Genomic DNA, 18707 nt, shown 5'->3' on the forward strand with positions numbered 1-18707 from the left:
AAATGCAGAACTAGTTATAGGTTAGTATACCTACTAATAGGTTAGTAGAAAACACTACTAACCTATTAATATTTTTCTTCAAAAAGCTTATTCTTTTTAAGTAATCTCTCCACCCAACATGGAGCTCAAACATACCACCCTGAGATCAAGAGATGCATGCTCCACTGACTGAGCCAGCCAGGTGCCCTTTTTAATCTATTAATATTAAGCAGTATATTGCTCAATAGCAGGTATCACAATTGAACAGACTAGGTATAATGGTAGCATCAACACCCAGAATCCCTGAATGGTATAAAACTTTTCTGGTTCTTTCTTTAGTCTACTTTGGCTCAGGGTGTAATGGTTACAAGTATGGATTCATGAGGTGCCTGGGTGGCTCAGCGAGTTAAGCATCTGACTCTTGATTTTGGCTCAGGTCATGATCTCTGGGTCCCAGGAGCCTTGAGGCCAGCTCTGTACTTCGCAGGGAGTCTGCTTGAGGATTCTCTCTCTCCCTCTGTCCCTCCTCCCACTCATTCTCTCTAAAATAAATAAATAAACCTTTAAAAAAAAGCATGGATTCTTTTAATGACTGGCCTAGCTCTGAATCCTGGTTCTGCTACTGGCCAGCTATGTGACATAACTTCCCCCTGTGAACCTCAGTTTCCTAATTTTTAAAAGAGGAATAATCATAGTATCTGTATCAAAGAGCTATTATGAGGATTAAAAGTGAAGGGGTGCCTGGGTGGCCCAGTTGGTTAAGCGTCTGCCTTTGGCTTAGGTCTTCATCCCAACGTCCTAGGAACAAGCCCCATGTCAGGCTCCCTGCTCAGCAGGAGTCTGTTTCTCCCTCTCACTGGGAATACACTCACTTGCTCTGTCTCTCTCAAACAAATAAAATCTTTAAAAATTTTCTAAAAATAAAAGTGAGTTCATATTTGTTAGTTTATTGAGGTATAATATGTGTACCATAAGATTTACCCATTTTATGTATATGATTTAATTATTTTAATGAAATTTACAGAGTTTTTCAACCATCACAGTCCAATTTTAGTATACTCTCCTTATCTCAGAAAGATCCCTGGTGCTCATTTGCAATCACTCCCCTTTCTCACCCCCAGCCTCACAATAGAAAAGTGAGTTAATATTTGCAAAGCACTTGGGATAGTGACTGACATCTGCCAAGACACGTATTTGTTAAGTAAGGATCTGAATAGGAGGAAGGAATACAATGTGAGCCTTAAGATGTCCTTCTTATTTATTGGCACGGTAAAAATGAACTTAGGCTGCATTTTAATTAGAACAAACTTATTACTTGATAAAGAGATTCTGTAGCCTATTTCTTATTAATATCTAATTTCATTTTCCCTTATAAGCCTCTGAAAAGCCCAGATCAGGATTCCATAGTAAAGCTGGAAGGCTATGGGACACCTGAGTGGCTCAGGAGGTCACACATCCAACTCTGGGTTTCAGTTCAGGTCATGATCTCAAGGTTGTGAGACTGAACCCTGAGTTGGGCTCCACGTGGGAGCTCCCTCTCTCTCTCTCTGCTCCCCACCCCCACCCACCACATGTGGTACGCTCTCTCAAAAAAAAAAAAAAAAAGAAGGAAAACCTGGAGGGCTGAAGCAATTAAATGCATTACATAGAGAAGATGGATGAAAATAATTGACCTGTGTAACTCAAGGGAAAGCAAACAAGATTTTTTACTTTTGAGTTCTGCTAATGTCACATTATTTGACAGTAACATAATTTTTACTCTTCAAAGCACCCTCCTATCATCTCATTTTGCTTCCTCAAAAACCTTGCAAGATCATTGCTTTAACCTTCTTTTAAAAATCCTAGCAATGCTGATTTGTGTCCAGAGGCAAACATCTGAGAAAAAAAGCATTGAATGCCTGGTCAGGGGAAGCCAGCCAGCCCGCCTGGACATCATCAAGCCTGACAAAACATCTCATTGCCACGAGTATTTGGGCAAACTGGTTCAATCCTAATTCAAGCTGAAAGTTACTGGATATATTAATAAAAGAGTGACAGAAAACATTTTTAAAACACACACAAAAAATCAAACAACGGAAGTTCAGAGGTAGAAGGAAGCATAAGGGCAAATGACCCCAAACCCCTCCCTTTATGGATGTGGCAGGTAAGTCTCCGTGGATCCCCAAGGTCACACAGTAGCCAAATGAGGTCTGTCATCTAAGTTTCTAGACAGTTTATTAGGGACTTTTTCCCTACACTATGCTTTCTCTAATTAATTTATATATAATGTCTTCTTTATGACACCAACTAAATTCTAACTCTTCATTTTTACCTTGAAACACTGGGTGAAAAACGAGATGGTATCCAGCACTGTGAGGGAAACTTCAGTAGCAGTATTGCCTTCGAGGAGTGCCTGATGGAAAATGTCTGCTTCAGTTGTCGCAGAGCCTAAGATTAAAAAAAAAAAAAAAAAAGTAAATGCAAACTGCCCAATGTAGAGATTCACGTATCAGTTTTGAATGATTCCCCACCCCCAAAGACTCAGAGAGACACAAGCAAGAAGAAAGGAGGCTCTCAATATCCACAGACCTAATGAGCTTCCTTGCATTTATTCCTTAATCAAATATGATCCTGGTTAATCAGTTTCACTCATTCTTACTTCAGCTCCATATCAACAACTCTGCAACACATAATTAGGTGTCTGCTTCTTTGGAGACAAGATTTCAGGGATGGGAAATAACATGGGAAATTATGTGTGCGAAAATGAGAAATCATAGACAGTCAGCGACATCACATTCTGTGGTGCCCTGTGGCCAGATGTTTCCAATTATGCCTCTGTTAGGGTACTTGTTTCTAGATCAGAAGAAAAACAAAGCATCTGGGGCAACCAAAGGAAGTAGCTCCATTACCTTTTTACAAGTGACAAGAGCAAAGCCTACAGCTATAAAACTTGCATTTTTTAAAAGGTTTTGAATCTATTATTAGTTCAGGGTCCATCCGCTCAAGACATTTGTTTTTATTATTAGTCCTTATCACAAAGCCAGTTTGGCTGACTTCCTTTTCTGCAACCTCCAGAGGACAGTATGGAAATGAAAGATTTCTCTTTGACTTTTTAATATTTGCTTTTCAGAGGACTGCTTCCATTTATATAACCCTCTAGCTTCCCTCGCTGGTCAACATTTCTCTCCTTGTCATATTCTCCTTGTCAATATTTCAACACATGTGAAATATACCTTGGTCAAAATAGTATTTACAGTTCTTTCATTTCTGCAGTCAGTTCAGCAGATGTAATCCCTTAAAATCATCAAATGAACAGATATATATATTAAACAAATATATATTATTATATTAAGATGCCATTATTTGCATTGGAGTTTAACAGTAGGAATGAAGGATATCCAGTGTAAAATAATATGATGGAAACAGCAATTCAGTGGGAAAAATTAATTTCTTTAATACCAAACTAAGAGAAAAACCACTATTACCTAAAAATTGCTGGAAAATCCATGCATGTATTGTCAGATATTCATGCATGATGAAATGACTGTATATAAACACAGAGATATGCAAAGATATTCACGTGTGCAAAAGCATTTCCAATCGTATTGGCAATTTAAGCTAGAATTTCTTCAAGGTTACATGGTATTACATGTATATTTCAAATGGCTATCCTACCCACATTTTCACTTACTGTGATTAAGTGTAAACGAACTTTCCAGGCTACTAAGATGCTGAAGTCGGGCCTGCATTACTCCTGATCTGTTTCGTAGAGCTGGCATGGTTTGTGATTTTCGGTCTATTCCAAAGTGCTTTGACAGCCAGGCATCATGCACCCTAAAGTGAATTTTAAAGTTAGGAAATGGAGTACTTTAATACTAGATCTCAATGTTAGATTGAAAAAAAACCAACCAAAAAAATAAAAAATAAACAACAACCTAATACATGACTAGGTTTCCACATCAACAGCATACCATGTTCAATACTCTATCTACTATTACTTGGCTGAAATGAGGCAGCACTGGAAATTGTATGATGTTTTCATGGATATTTAAAAGAGCTTTTGCTATGAGAATATAATTAAGGAATTTAGAAAAAGTTTCTTACTTCCCTCCCTCCCCTCAAAAAATCAGAGTCAAGTGGCCAACACTTCAGAAGGCTCACGCTTTTCTTCAAAAGGTGAGGCAGGGCAAGAGTCCCAGGAAAGAATGAGACGGATACTCAGAGGTAAAATGAGGTGGGGAGGATTTCTGGGGTTAGGTGTGCAAAAAAGAATGCCAATTTGATCTGTTCCTGGACTGGAGTCCTGGACTGGAGTCCTGGATCAGAAATTTTTACTCTGTAAACATGTCTGTTACTAGGATGGGCCAACTTTTGTTTTCTTTCGATTTTAAGATTCCTTTAAAAAAAATTACAGCTGGATCGTCTGGGAACTGAGGAAGAGTTTGTCTTTCCTCTAGTGAACAGAGTGGGAGAATGAGCAGAATTGTAGAGGTTAAGTAAGGTTCGTGGTGGTAGTTACCATGCCAGTTCCAGTCACAGGGAAAGACACTGGAAATCGTCACCTGAATTATGCATTATTAGGATGTTCCCAACATCGAGCAATAACCTCCATCCAAAGTGCCCCTTTGGTTTTTAGAAGTGCCATGGAATTTAACTTAAAATAAAAAGGACTCTATTTGAGTTCCTTAATTCTACCCCTAAAACAGATCTTACTGGAATAAGTAATCTTTTCCTTAGGTTCCCACAAACATTTTTGAAGTATTTATTTCATTAAGACATAGGTGGCAAAAAGTAGAAAAGAGCTAATATAGAATGCACATCCCAGCCGCTGAGGATCTCTATTTACCTTAGCAACTGAAGTCAATATTGACAGGTTGTTGATAAAAGTACAGACCTTACAGTTGTTCCCACTTTATGATTTCCTGCCTTCTCCTGGATCTAAGCCCTTTCTCACCTCTTTCAGAAAAGACAAGCATCTGTTCTAGGATTAGAACAGAAACTCTGCATATCAGGATAATCACTACCCTTTGGAAAACTTAAAAATATATCATTTCACACTAGTTTAATTTACAATTTGAGTTCAGACATATTAAATAAACCATAAGCAACCTCATGTTAACACAAAATGAAGAATCTAGGTTTTATATGGCATGATCAACACTGCCCTCTGTTGGAAGAGAAGGAAAAAAGTGGAAATTGCAGTGGGAATTACCTTGCTATGTTTCTTTTTCCCATATACCTAAAGTGAAACAAACATACTCTAGAAAGAAAAACAACAGCATGTTAGTAAGATATTGCCTTGCTTTGCATTTTAACAAGTAATATTTGAAAACTCACATGTTACAAAGAATGGCTTATTTATTTATTTTTTTTAATTTTTTATTTATTATTATTATTTTTTATGATAGTCAGAGAGAGAGAGAGAGAGAGAGAGGCAGAGACACAGGCAGAGGGAGAAGCAGGCTCCATGCACCGGGAGCCTGACGTGGGATTCGATCCCGGATCTCCAGGATCGCGCCCTGGGCCAAAGGCAGGCGCCAAACCACTGCGCCACCCAGGGATCCCAAGAATGGCTTATTTAAATCATACTACAATAATATGCTTTGGTATACAGACATATACACATTAACTACTTGTGGGTTTGCCATATTATATCTTTCTAGATTTATTTGCTATAACATTAGCAACAAAAAGCTCCATGTCTTCACATACAATTCTAGCCACATTTAAAAAGGTTGTCAGTGAAAAAAATTAAAAATAAAAAATAAAAAGGTTGTCAATGCAAATGATGATTCTACATCGTGCTCTATAAGGTTTCATAGCAAAAATCTCCAGCTTAGCCACTAATACCTAAATAAAAAGTTTCTTAAGCCTTAAAAATTGGAGCAACTGCTGTATTTCTATAATGGCATTAAGATACCTTCCATTATTCATAATCTCAAACACATACAGAAGTAAAGAAAATAGCATACTAAACTCCCACATACCCAGCACCCACCAGCTTCAACAGTTATCAACTTATGGCCATTCTTGTTTATCCTACACTCTGAACAGGTTCCATGCTCTCCCTCCACCCTCCCTATCTCTTGTATTTTTTGGAAGCAAATCCCCAACATCATATATTTTCATCAGTAAATATTTCAGTATAGTTTTTTAATATCTTAACTGTCATTTGTTTGCTGACACTCTCTGTAAAATTTTGAAAGACTTTAATATGTACTGGTTATCCTTTTTGTTTTGAAGGACGTGCACATAAAAGCATCATTTGTGTGTGCTATTAATTAATTAATTAATTAATTTATTTATTTATTTATTTTTAAAGTAAGTTCTATGCCCAAAGTGGGGCTTGAACTCATGACCCTGAGATCAAGAGTCACATGCTCTACCAACTGAGTCAGCCAGGAGCCCCTGTGTGCTATTTATTTAAAAATTTCTTACATTTCATTCTATTTTTTTTTTCTAGCTTTCAATAAGGATGTACAAATAGCTCAGCAAACAATCTAGGGCAAGTTCCCACCTCCACCTAGGAAATAAGACTGGGTTTTCCCCCAACTGCCTTGAAATGGAAATGAATATATATATGCATTTCTGAAGTTGGTAGGGTTACTCAGCTCTACAGAGGAGTACAAATTCTAAATTCCAGTCATTGACGCTGCTCCATTAAGCCAGCATCTGCTCCAAATGAATGCTTTTGGACAGCTGATGCCACTTCTAGTTTTCCAGTCCAGAAAGACTGCTGCTGGGCTGAAAGATGGTCTATTATTAGCTAATTTCTCTGATATCTTAAGTATTCCATCTCCATGTTTCCTTCTATCTATGTGAAGAACCTATGTGCTAGCCTTGATGCTACCAAAATAGTTGAATATTTCCTACATTATTAGCAAATAAGCTGTTGGGAAAAAAGGTAATATTTTATCCCCCAAATAAGAAGAAAATTTACAAAAATATATTAATATAACTTACTCTAGAAGTATGAGAATGTTTATGAGCTCCTGAGGAGATACTTTGTTCCAGTAAGTTAAGAGAGTATCTGAAAATGGAATAAAGTGGTGGATCTTGAAATAAGTAGAGCAAATAACACAGTGCACCCCAAAGTACCAATAACCAATAACCTAGCTTCAACAACCATCAACTCACAGCCAGTTGTTTCATCTATTTCCTCCTCTCCCATCTCATTGCTCAATACACACTGTATTTGAGTTAATTCCAAATGTATTGGTTTATCTGTGATTGTTTTAACAATTATTTACTTTGTAAATATTCTTTTGGATGGCTGACATTAATCTTCATATCGTCCCTGAAGATGGAGGAAGGGAAACAGACCTGGGGTTTTTTAATGAACTTCTTAAAATTTTATGCAACATGGTGTGCTTATGTGTATTTTTCCAAACAGAGGGTCAAGTACCTTTGCCTGCTACTCAAGGGGCTCTGTGAACCAAAAAGTTTGAGAACTTTAAACTTTATGAGAGATTCTTTTTCTCTCTTTGCCTTTGCATTATAAACTCTGAGGCCCTGGTATTATGTAAACACACACAGAGTTAAAAACAAAACAACAGGCTGAACGAAAACGATGTTAAATAACTTTATGCTAAGCACATCCAACCCACTTTTTCCCCCCTGTATTAACTTCCTTGTTCCAGCTCCCTTCTACCTCTAAATGTCTTTCATTTTGTACAGCTCCTCAGGCCTTTTTTTCTATCTGCTAGATTGGATGCTACCGGATTCTGATCAATTTTTGCTCAAATAAACTCTTAAAAATATGGCTGTTTATCTTTTAACCATTTGTCCACACACACATATTGAATTATTCCAGATATAAAAGTCCCTTAAATCTATCACATATACTTCTCTTGTGACTGGTTCCTTTGCTTCCAACACAGTGACTTATTGAGATGTGGGGGGAAAAAATGAAAAGAAAAAAAAAATACTGCCGCCACTTAACGCTCCTTTATTTTTTAAAGAGATTTTATTTTTAACTAATCTCTACACCCAAAGTTAGGGCTAGACTGACAACCCCGAGATCCTGTCGCATGCTCTACCCACTGAGTCAGACAGGCACCCCTCTCCATCCCCTTTTTAGGCAACTCAGATATAGCTAGCGGTGCCGGTAGCTCTTCAACGTAAACATCTTATACGTAAAACAGAACTGTCCAATGACAAACCTGCCATTCCAGTTACAACCGGCAAGCGAGGGCTGCGAAGACTAGGCGATGTTGGCTATATGGAGGGGGTGGGAGAGGGAGGAAGGTAGGGATTTTGACTTTACTTCCAACTGTTTTTAAAGCCATGAGTATTGATACTTTCTAAAACACTGATCCTCAAGAATACAAATGAGAAGTAGCGTCAAATTAGATTAAAAATAAATAAATAAAGCGAGCAGGGACTTCCGGTCTCCCCCCCCCCCCCCGCCTTTTATTGCCTTGCTCAGAGAAGCCCAGATCTCCCAGAAGCCACCGGGTTTCCGGCCTCTCAGCCTCCCGTCGAAGCGCGGTGCCGAGGCGCCATCTTCCCTCTCCTGCGCACCGGCTTTTCCTGGCGAAAGACTCGTACCTCTTTCCGCCAAAACGTTGGGACTTTCCATCCATCCCTGAGCCAGCCTTGTGCCAGCCGTGTGCCCAGAGGCAGCTTCATAGAAGGTCTGTAAAAGGGGTGAAAGCCTTATCCCTGCCGCGGCCCAGCTCTAGTCAGCAGCTCCTCCGCCACTTTGTCGGCAGCGGCGGCAGCGCTGTCAAGCCGTTAGCCCGTCTCCACCATTTCTAAATCCCAAATCCGTGAGACAGAATGCAGAAAGGGAACATGGGTGGAGGAGACAGGGGAAGTGGTAAGAAACCTTCCGTAAAAGATAAATTGCGGTTCAGTGTCTGTGATGTGTCGTCTGACGAGTTTAAGAAAACTTGGCTAGCACTCAAAGAGCTCCATGATAGAGAGCTACACCGTTTACAGGCAAAATTAGCCACTTTGAGGAAAGAGCGATTGGCAGACGGGAGGTGGACAGGCTCCATAGCCAAAATTAAAGAGCTGACCGAACAACAGAAAGTCCTCAATAGCACCATTCGTGACTTGCGAAATCAGTTAAACGCAAAAGTATGTGACCGCTGTTCAATGAATGAAACGTACAGGAACACGCTACAGCAAGAGTTTTATGATATTCAGCAACAAAATCTTCAGTTTATTGCTGAGCTTACTGCAGAAAGGAATAAGTTAAGAGAAGAAAATAAAAAGCTTTCTGAAAAACTAAGACTGAATCAGCAACAGTTTCAGCCTTCTTTTTCTTTTTCTGATAGCGATGATGATGACTTTATTCCCTGTACTCAAAGGTCTGTGCAAGTTTTTTCGGTCAAGGAGCCTGCCCCAAGTGCTCAGATGCATCTGCCTATCCAAATGAGGCAATCAAATACTGAACAGATAAGATCTGGGAGAAAAAAAGAACGACGACAAAGTCCAAAGTTTGCAATTCCATTTTACAGTCAGGACCTCTTTGAGGAGCCACAGATCTCTCCTGAGATTTCTTCTAATAGCAGTAAGCCTGCTGCAGTGAGCAGTACCAATCAGAAGTCAACTGCAGCTTTTCCTTTAACATCTACACTTGATCCTCAAAGTGGGGATGGATTTCAAGATGTTTCAGACCTTCATGAAGACAAGCTTGGCCAGCCAAAAAGGAAACATATCATCACCCAGAAGACCTCCACACAAAAGTGTGAAACTCATATTGACTTCTCTTGGAGCCTTTCCAGTATTTCTGCAGAAAACCCAACTACTCAAGTCATATCTGAAACTTCAGAGGAAAATATGCCTGATTATAACAAAAGTTCACTTTCCCCTTTTACATCGAGAAAGGAAAAGCCCCCTTTAACTGTATTTCCTTTTGACTATACCTTAAAATCTAATGGGAAAAGAAGATTGAAGGCTGGTACTGCTTATTGCAACAATGTGTTTTCTGTAAGAGATTGCAGTAACCAGACACTGTCCACTGAACAATCCGTTAAGAAGAATAGTAATGAATCTACAAGTACAGAGTATGGTGCCTATAAGCCTCCAAGTGATACCCAAAGTTTGATCTTTGAGTCTGTAATCAAGAGAAAAGCCAAGATACAGTCAGGAAAAAGGGAGAAGTAGCTTTCCCTCATCCTCTCAAGGAAAATGCTTTTCTTTTACCAAAGGACAGTCTTCTTGTCCATTCAGACTGTGTAACTGATTACCCTTGACTCTGATTCTGTTTTTCTGTAAATAATAAACAAGACAATAAGAACAAAAAAGGTTTGGGAAATGACTAAGACTTTGAAACAATGACTTAATGCCAGTTAATAAAATATAGCACAAATAGAGAAGGAAATTTAGAATCCCTCTACTTCCATACAGAAGTGTAGAGGTCTACCATCTTTTTGTTGAAATTAAGTTGCTACTGTTTATGAACCAATTAAAGCCAAGAGAGGACCTGAAGAGTGTGGACTTATAAGAGTTCAACATTTAAATGCACATAGAATGACTAAAAAATTTACCAGACAAGACCAGGCAACTAGAATACATCCATTGATAGAGGTCTACCATCTTTTGTTGAAATTAAGTTGCTACTGTTTATGAACCAATTAAAGCCAAGAGAGGACCTGAAGAGTGTGGACTTATAAGAGTTCAACATTTAAATGCACATAGAATGACTAAAAAATTTACCAGACAAGACCAAGCAACTAGAATACATCCATTGATAGAGGTCTACCATCTTTTTGTTGAAATTAAGTTGCTCTGTTTATGAACCAATTAAAGCCAAGAGAGGACCTGAAGAGTGTGGACTTATAAGAGTTCAACATTTAAATGCACATAGAATGACTAAAAAATTTACCAGACAAGACCAGGCAACTAGAATACATCCATTGATAGAGGTCTACCATCTTTTTGTTGAAATTAAGTTGCTACTGTTTATGAACCAATTAAAGCCAAGAGAGGACCTGAAGAGTGTGGACTTATAAGAGTTCAACATTTAAATGCACATAGAGTGACTAAAAAATTTACCAGACAAGACCAGGCAACTAGAATACATCCATTGAGAAAGATCCAGAAGTAGATTTTTTTCAGAATAAAATGAATATGACTTTACATGTACAAAAGATAAAGAGATGTGACAGACTGTGTACTAGTTCTTTAAAAATGTGCTTTTAAAAATCAAAAAGAGCATAAGAAAGAAAAATCTAATGAACAAAGACCAAATATTCAGCAAGAGAGGTCAACATTTATAAGAGGAGCAGGAACTATGAAGTTCTCAAGAAACAAAGCAGTTATGGTCTTATCCATGACACTAAAAAAAACAGCCAGAGACTTGTCACTGGTTATCACAGTATGTGGTTGTGCACATGCACACGTGTGTGTGTGTGTGTGGTGTGCACGTGTGCACATGTGGAAGAGAGGAGCAGTCAGCAATGCAACTCCCCCACCTCCTTTTTCTCCCCCTCCCCTCCTCCTTCCCCTCCCCTTCTTCCCCTCCCCTCCTTTTTTCTCCTCCCCCCTCCTTTTTTTTCCTCCCCCCTCCTTTTTTTTTTCTCTGCCTGCCCCCAACTTTCTTTCCTTGGGGTATGGTGGTATTCAACTACTTTTTTTTTTCAACTACTTTTTGTTGTTGTTGTTGTTGTTGTTGTTGTTTTTTTTTCATGTGTCTCTTAGGCCATTTTTTTTTAAGAGTCATTTATTCATGAGAGACACAGAGAAGCAGAGACAAAGGCAGAGAGAGAAGCAGGCTCCCTATGGGGAGCCCAATGAAGAACTAGATCCCAGGACCCTGGGATCATGACCTGAGCCAAAGGCAGATGCTCAACCACTGAGCCACTCAAGTGTCCCTCTTAGACCTTTTTTTTTTTTTTAGATTTTATTTTTTCATGAGAGAGAGAGAGAGAGAGAGAGGCAGAGACACAGGCAGAGGGAGAAGAAGGCCCCATGCAGGGAGCCCGACGTGGGACTTGATCCAGGGACGCCAGCATCACACCCTGGGCCAAAGGCAGGCCCTAAGCCACTGAGCCACCCAGGGATCCCCTTAGACCTTTTTTTAAAGAAACAAATTTATTGAGTGATTTCATGTACCATAAAACTCAACCATTTAAATAGTGCACAATACGGTAGTTTATAGCATTTTCAAAGAGTTATAGACCATCACCCCAGCTTTAGAATATTTTCATCACCTTCAAAAGAAACCCCATATACATTAACCATCACTTTCCAAGTCTGCCCACTTTTCACCTTGTGGGAAGACAAAAATAGTGAGCTGTGGCTATAGTTGTTAACTGATCCATTATTTCTCAGAATGAAATACCACCAGGGTTCAAAATGATCTCCCTTTATTTCTTTCTTTCCCAAAAGAGGGTGGTACATCATATAGTCTCAATATAGTCTTTGACTTTAAATTATACAATCTTAGAACTTAAAGATTATAGTTATATTTCTACTGTTTTATTAATATATTCTAAACTATTCATATCTAGCTATTTTTAGTCTCTAGCTATCAAATTATTTTGTTTTTATAGCCTGTATTATTATAAAGAATCTTTAACATTTACTAAAAATAAAGTAAGAAATAGATAAGTAAAATATAATGATAACATGTATAATGATAATCAGAACTGAGGTCCTTTTATGTTCTTTATTCCTGCATACATGTTTTTCAGTAAAAATACTGAGAAAAGGAAGAAAAGGGAGGGAATTATATAAATAAATGTGGTATTTGGGAATTAGATAACCTCCTGATTTTACTTCCAGAGGACATGCAGTTTATGAAAACCCTTTGGTTACTCTATCATATGAAGAAGTGTTAATACTAGTAAATAGTACAACTCTACACCAAGGGAAAAAAACTGGAGTCTGAAAAAGAATCTGATACCACACAATACCATCAGTGGTGCTACGAAGATAAAAGTGGCACTCCCTACCCTCAGAGAACCCTTCCTGTCTTTTTTTGTTTGCTTCTGGTTTTCCAAATCTTGGGTTAAATAAAAACTAAAATATTAAATATGACTTCTGGTTATTATTGCCTCCTCCTATTTACATCGGTCATTTACTGAATTATAAGCTCTGCATGAAAAAAAAACGTTTAGCACTTTGGAAACTATTGTTTCATTTTAGAAATCAAGTTTTAAATTCAAAAAATAGAAGACTCAAACCTCTATGACCAAAATGTACCTATTTTAAGTTAGAAATATAGGAATGTTTTAAGGTCAGAGTCTTCAAAGATTTGTCTCTAATGTGTACGTGTTCTACATACAAATGATGATCAAATATTTACTGCATGAACTTGCGAAGGTAAATGTCTAGTAGAGACCAGGCCTAATATGCTGGTAACTCACCTTCAGAAATCATTTTTACTATATACAGGTAGCACATTAAGAGGCTTCTGATTTCATACTGATCCAATCGGTTATACTGGGATACGCTACTCCTTGTAGAACTCTGTCGGGTCTGTAATAGAAAGATAGGACTTTTGTGAAACAATATTATAATTCCCCATAACCTTTAACCCAATAACTATTTGTATCATTAGTCCTGTTTGGGAAAATTCTAAGCCTAAATCCAAATTTTATATCATACTTGGAAGGTAAATGAGCTGGAATCTTTCTTTATTGCTATTGCACAGAGTAGTATCACTAGAAATCATCCGAGGGTCTTCACCAAGATAATAGTCATGAACACTGTGTTTCATTCCCATAAGTTCTGTGTTTTAGTAGTAGTAAAAACCTTATATAACCATATGTGGCTATTCCAGGAAAAATAGCTTTTACATGGAGGAGGAACTTAACTAAGGTATATCAAAGCACAGAGCCATTTTAAGCTCTTTTAATTTGAATCTTTCAAAGTTTATTAATTAAAATCCAACCTACAAATAATAGGTCAGGGAATCTATATTTTTTAAAGGGCTAATATTACAAGATAATATGATGAAGATTCCAGTAATATTTCAAAACTAGAGCATCTACAAACTAGTGATGTTCCCATTATTTAAGGAGTTTTGTTAAAATATCAGTTATTAAGCATGCCAAGATCTGACTTATTTGGGAATTTATATGAATAGAGTATTAATAATCTAAAGAATTTTCCTTATTAAAAACCAATACTTCCACAGTTGAGCTAAATTGGGCTGGAGATACGCATTTACTAAACTAGGATTTACTAAGAATGAATTTTCATTTTGAGCAAAACACCTAGGTTCTGAATGCTTGCTAGCTGTATGATTATTAACAAGTTCTTTAACTTCTTTGTCCTTTATCTGCCTTACCTATGATAATGTCTGTTGACAGAATTCTAAATGACATGAAATAGGAACCTTTGTGAATAAATTACTATTTACTCCCAAGCTCAATGAAGTATACTCCAGTGGTCCTCAAGGAGTGGTTCCCAACCAGCAGCATCAGCATCACTTGGGAACTTAGAAAAACAAATTAGCAAGCCCCATCCCAGATGGAATAAAAAACTCTGGGGTGGGGCCCAGCTATCTGCTTATATTAGGTCCCTCCCCAGGTGATTCTGGTGCACACTAAGAATGCCATGATAAAGGAGAAATATGGCTGGAATCAGGAAACCTGGGCTCAGGTCTGGCCTGCCATAGCTGTGTGGTTGTCCTAAGTCACAAACCCAGTTTTCTTTTTTTTTTTTTAATTTTTTATGATAGTCACACACACACAGAGAGGGAGAGAGAGAGAGAGAGAGAGAGAAGCAGGCTCCATGCACTGAGAGCCCGACGTGGGACTCGATCCCGGATCTCCAGGATTGCGCCCTGGGCTAAAGGCAGACGCTAAACCGCTGCGCCACCCAGGGATCCCACAAACCCAGTTTTCATTTGTAAACTGAGTTGGAATTTATTATATTTATGCACCCTTCCAACCCTAATTTTATATGACTGTGATTTTACATAGTAGTGTGACAAGGCTTTACTGGCCTAAGATAAGTTTCCCAGGTGCCAGGGTAGCTTAGCTGATTACGTGTCTGACTTGATTTCAGCTTAGGTCATGATAATCAGGGTGGTGAGATTAAGCCCCGCGTTGGGCTCTGCACTGGGTATAGAGCCTGCTTAAGATTCTCTCTCCCTTGCCCTCTGCCCCTCCTTGCTGCCTGCCCCCTGCCGCTGGCTTCTTCTCTGTCTCAAAAATAAAATGAGGTTTCTGTCTCAAGGCACACATCTCCCAAATTTTAATGTTAGAGAACATATTCTGATTAAGTGATGATGAGACACCAAGATCATCAATTTGGAGACCTAATTTTTTTTTCTCCCGTGTTAACTATTCTATTACAAAAGAATGAAAGGCTGAATTAACCCTGCCATGAAGGGATTTAAATGACAAGGTGCATTAGATATTTTAAACTTGAACCTTCCCTCTCTAGAACAGGTTACAGTATGTGAGGATTAAGGGAGGTATTCAAAGTTAGAACTCTTAATGATGAATGCCTTATCCTCCACAGTTTTAAATATCCAAGTAGCAGCTGCTGTGATAGGAAGGAACCACCGCAATATCCAAGAATTATGGGATGCTTTTTACAGATCCAGAGAGGCTATAGGAGAGTAGAAAGCCTTTGAGAAGAAAGATTGTTGTAGCCCAACACATCCCTAGGGTTATCCCATATATTTAGGTTCTTACATTTTCGACAGTTCCGCTCTGATCTGGAAATCCTGTTGCTCCCTCTGGGATGAGGGAACCTCTTGAATCTTCCCTCTTAATTCCATGTCCATTTTGAAAAGCCCCATAAGCTGGAATAAAGCCAAGTCCTTGTGTTAACAACAAAAAGAATGGTCAAAAAATATTTTTAAAAGTAGGTACTGGGTTAATTTAAGTAAAGATAGATTTTAGGGGATAGATCTTGGTCAACTAAAATTTGAAGTTTCTATATAATATCAAAACACCAAAAAAAGCCTAACAATGGGTGATTTTTTTTAACCTCTTGAAATACTTTACTATGTATGAAACTACAAGAAGTTCCTTGGAAGTAATAAATGAAAGCCACACAATCTGAGAGAGAATTTTATAGATAAGGAAATTTGGACCCAGGAAATGGAAGTGTCTTATTCAAGACTGGAGACAGATAAAAGGATCAGAAACCAGTGTTTTTCTCATTAGCCTCTATTATGTCAGTATACCAAAGCTACGTTTTAAACAAGCTTAGATAAGGAAACTTAAGGAAAAAAAAAAGGCTGCAAATGAGAGTAAGATTGTATTTTTTTTAAATTTTCTTTATTTATTCATGAGAGACAGAGAGAGAGAGAGGCAGAGACACAGGTAGAGGGAGAAGCAGGCTCCACGCAGGGAGCCTGATGTGGGACTCGATCCCAGGACTCCAGGACCATGCCCTGGGCCGAAGGCAGGCGCTAAACCGCTGAGCCACCCAGGGATCCCCAAGAGTCAGATTTTAATTAAACTTTAGTAGAGAACATGCTATGTATGACTTTTATTATGAAGTATTTCAAAAATGCAGAGAAAGGATGCATTTCTACATACCATGCAATGTATAATCTTTAAAGGACTTAATTACCTGTGTCTTTGTCAGTGCTCAGACTCCCTCTATTTGTAGGTGAAGTGAAGCCACATGTAAACTCATCCCTGGATGCCTGTAACACAATGTGATACCTCTGTCATTTCAACACATTTGTACACAAGGATGAGAAATTGGAATCAACAGAATGAGAGAGTACCCTAATTTTAAACAAAGCTCACTGTGAAAGTGTAAATCAGCTATCACTATTAGTATTTAGGTGACATCTCTTTAAAAACAGGGGACTAGTATACTTTGCAAGCATGACCTCTGGCCAAGTAACAGAACTCTAGATAGCTGGTAAAAGCTGCAACTGGTTGCAGCCCAATCATGGCTCAGTTCTCCTCCTTGGAACTAGGTGCAACGCTAGAAGGAGGGGTGTGACCAGAAGCCCTAGATGAATTTGAACTACAGAAAAAAGAACAGATAAGTAAAATACTTCCAAATATCACTGTCAAATGTTGTGGAGTGAGGATAAGCATGAGTGACTGTATTTGTGAAGAGAGACCAGCCTAAAGCCCAGGTAGATAATGTAGCACCCACATTGAGCTGATTTATGTAATCAGGAGCTATGGGCAATAAAGCCATCAGGGAGGCTTAAAAGCAGCTTTCCCAGGAACCCAAGGCAGGCTGATCAAATCGGATACGACATTTGATAGGGGTAATTTCCAAAGGAAGCTGTAAATGACCCAGTTTAACCTGCCACTCAACAATATGACATGGCTACTGAAAGTGTGAAAGTGATGTTGGGCCATATGGAACATGGAGTGGGAGGTAGGGCAGGACTTACTCGTCCCACTGGGCAGACTCTAAAGTGTAGAATTCTGGACACCACATTTTAATAGAGTGACTTCTAAAATGGGGCGTATCTAAGAGTGTAACCAAGATTGTCAAGGGTTTTGGAATGACAGCAGATGAAGCGGAGATATCTGGTCTCAACAAAAATTTAGAAGGCAGTTGTATAAGGGGCATAATGCAGAGGTGGGAACAGATGTGTTCTATGTATGTCTAAGAAGGCAAAACTAGGACAAGTAGATAAGAAAACCTTTTAGGTCTAACATAAGGAAGGAAAGTTTTAATTATTACAATGCCAAAAAGTGGTTTTGCCAAATGGGAGACTGATCACCCTCCAAAGTTGCTTTTAACACTAAGCTTCTAAAGGGAGAAAAAAAGCACAGATCAATTGTGCTGAGCTAAAAGCAACTTTCAAGAAGAACCAAAAGGAGGATGTCCTGCAAAAGGGAAGCAAAGGAATACAGCTTAGCCCCTGGTGCCTCACATTTTGGAAGCAAAGAATCTTCCATTCAGTTTACAAGTTGAATACATATATTAATGGCAAATAACAACAGTAAATCTTAAAAACAAAACACTGGGTGTAAGGGATTCTTGGTGTTCTCTTGGACCTTGTTACTCAAATTGTAGTCCTTGGACCAGAATCAGGCAAAAGTGTGTTAGAAACACATGGTCTCCAACTCCACTGCAGGCCTACAGAATTAGAATCACTGTTTTAACAAAATCCCCAGGTGATTCGCATGCACAGTAGAGTTTGAGAAGCACTGCTCTAGAAAAAGTCTTAACTGTAAAAATGGAATGAAAAGTAATGATTAAGATAGAGACCATACAGCATACGATCCCAATTCTAAACAAGTCAGTAAAACGGGATAGCACCAGTGGAGACACATAACTACTTACAGAATTAGGCATGGCTGCACAAGAATACAAAGTATCTCGACCTGCTAACCGCTGGATATTTTCCAAAAGCAGTCCAACAAATGGGAGGTACAATTGTGCTATTTTGGCTTGTTGGTTCTGAAAAATAATTATCCAAAGCTTAATAGGTATATAATATGTCTACATCACAAAGTTGGCCTCATCTATCTGTTTTGAGACTCTAAGTAGGCTGATAACCACAACAAATGAGTGAAGCACGAGTCTATTTGTACTTTCAGTCTCAAAACTAGTTACCACAGAACCTTCTTGGTATTTGAATGTAGACACAATACAGAGTCAAATCACATCCCTCAGACGTTAACTACATAAAAGGCAGAAGTTCATTCTTTTAAAAATAGCACTTGACCTAGGAAGCAGATATCAGTCCCATTCTTTAACTCCAGTGAGGGTTGCGTTTTCATGAGCACAGGGATTGTGTCTGTCTTGTTTTACTGCTTCAATCCCAGTGCCTGGGCAGAGAGAAGATAGTCAATACACATCAGCTGAAAGAATGAATAAACGAAAGAAGTAAAAAAGATGGTGAG

General features: G+C 38.5%; 2 protein-coding genes and 1 long non-coding RNA gene across 8 annotated transcripts in view; 2 read left to right on the forward strand and 1 right to left on the reverse strand.

Annotated features, from left to right (window-relative positions):
• The window catches only part of DOCK11 (dedicator of cytokinesis 11), a 189529-nt gene that overhangs the window by 50344 nt on the left and 120478 nt on the right, over positions 1–18707 (reverse strand). For all 6 annotated transcript variants that reach the window (XR_013374910.1, XR_013374911.1, XM_077888910.1 and 3 more), the window contains 8 exons: positions 18145–18261; positions 16453–16528; positions 15564–15673; positions 13281–13392; positions 6922–6988; positions 5171–5218; positions 3650–3792; positions 2291–2406 (listed from right to left, as the gene is read on the reverse strand). Coding sequence is in view for 4 of the 6 variants with exons in the window: in XM_077888910.1 (XP_077745036.1) it covers positions 2291–2406; positions 3650–3792; positions 5171–5218; positions 6922–6988; positions 13281–13392; positions 15564–15673; positions 16453–16528; positions 18145–18261 (789 nt within the window). In the remaining 2 variants the exon portion in view is untranslated. The remainder of the gene's footprint in view (positions 1–2290; positions 2407–3649; positions 3793–5170; positions 5219–6921; positions 6989–13280; positions 13393–15563; positions 15674–16452; positions 16529–18144; positions 18262–18707) is intronic.
• Positions 8422–12951, forward strand: LOC144308444 (uncharacterized). The gene is made up of 2 exons (XR_013374912.1): positions 8422–8594; positions 12697–12951. It is a non-coding gene; the product is annotated as an uncharacterized LOC144308444 (long non-coding RNA).
• LOC144308443 (uncharacterized) lies at positions 8594–12951 on the forward strand. The gene is made up of 2 exons (XM_077888912.1): positions 8594–10692; positions 10834–12951. Exon 1 carries the CDS (start codon positions 8740–8742, stop codon positions 10072–10074), a length of 1335 nt encoding a protein of 444 aa, XP_077745038.1. The 5' UTR covers positions 8594–8739; the 3' UTR covers positions 10075–10692; positions 10834–12951.

This window comes from Canis aureus, chromosome X, assembly GCF_053574225.1.
Source record: "Canis aureus isolate CA01 chromosome X, VMU_Caureus_v.1.0, whole genome shotgun sequence".
NCBI classification, from domain to species: domain Eukaryota; kingdom Metazoa; phylum Chordata; class Mammalia; order Carnivora; family Canidae; genus Canis; species Canis aureus.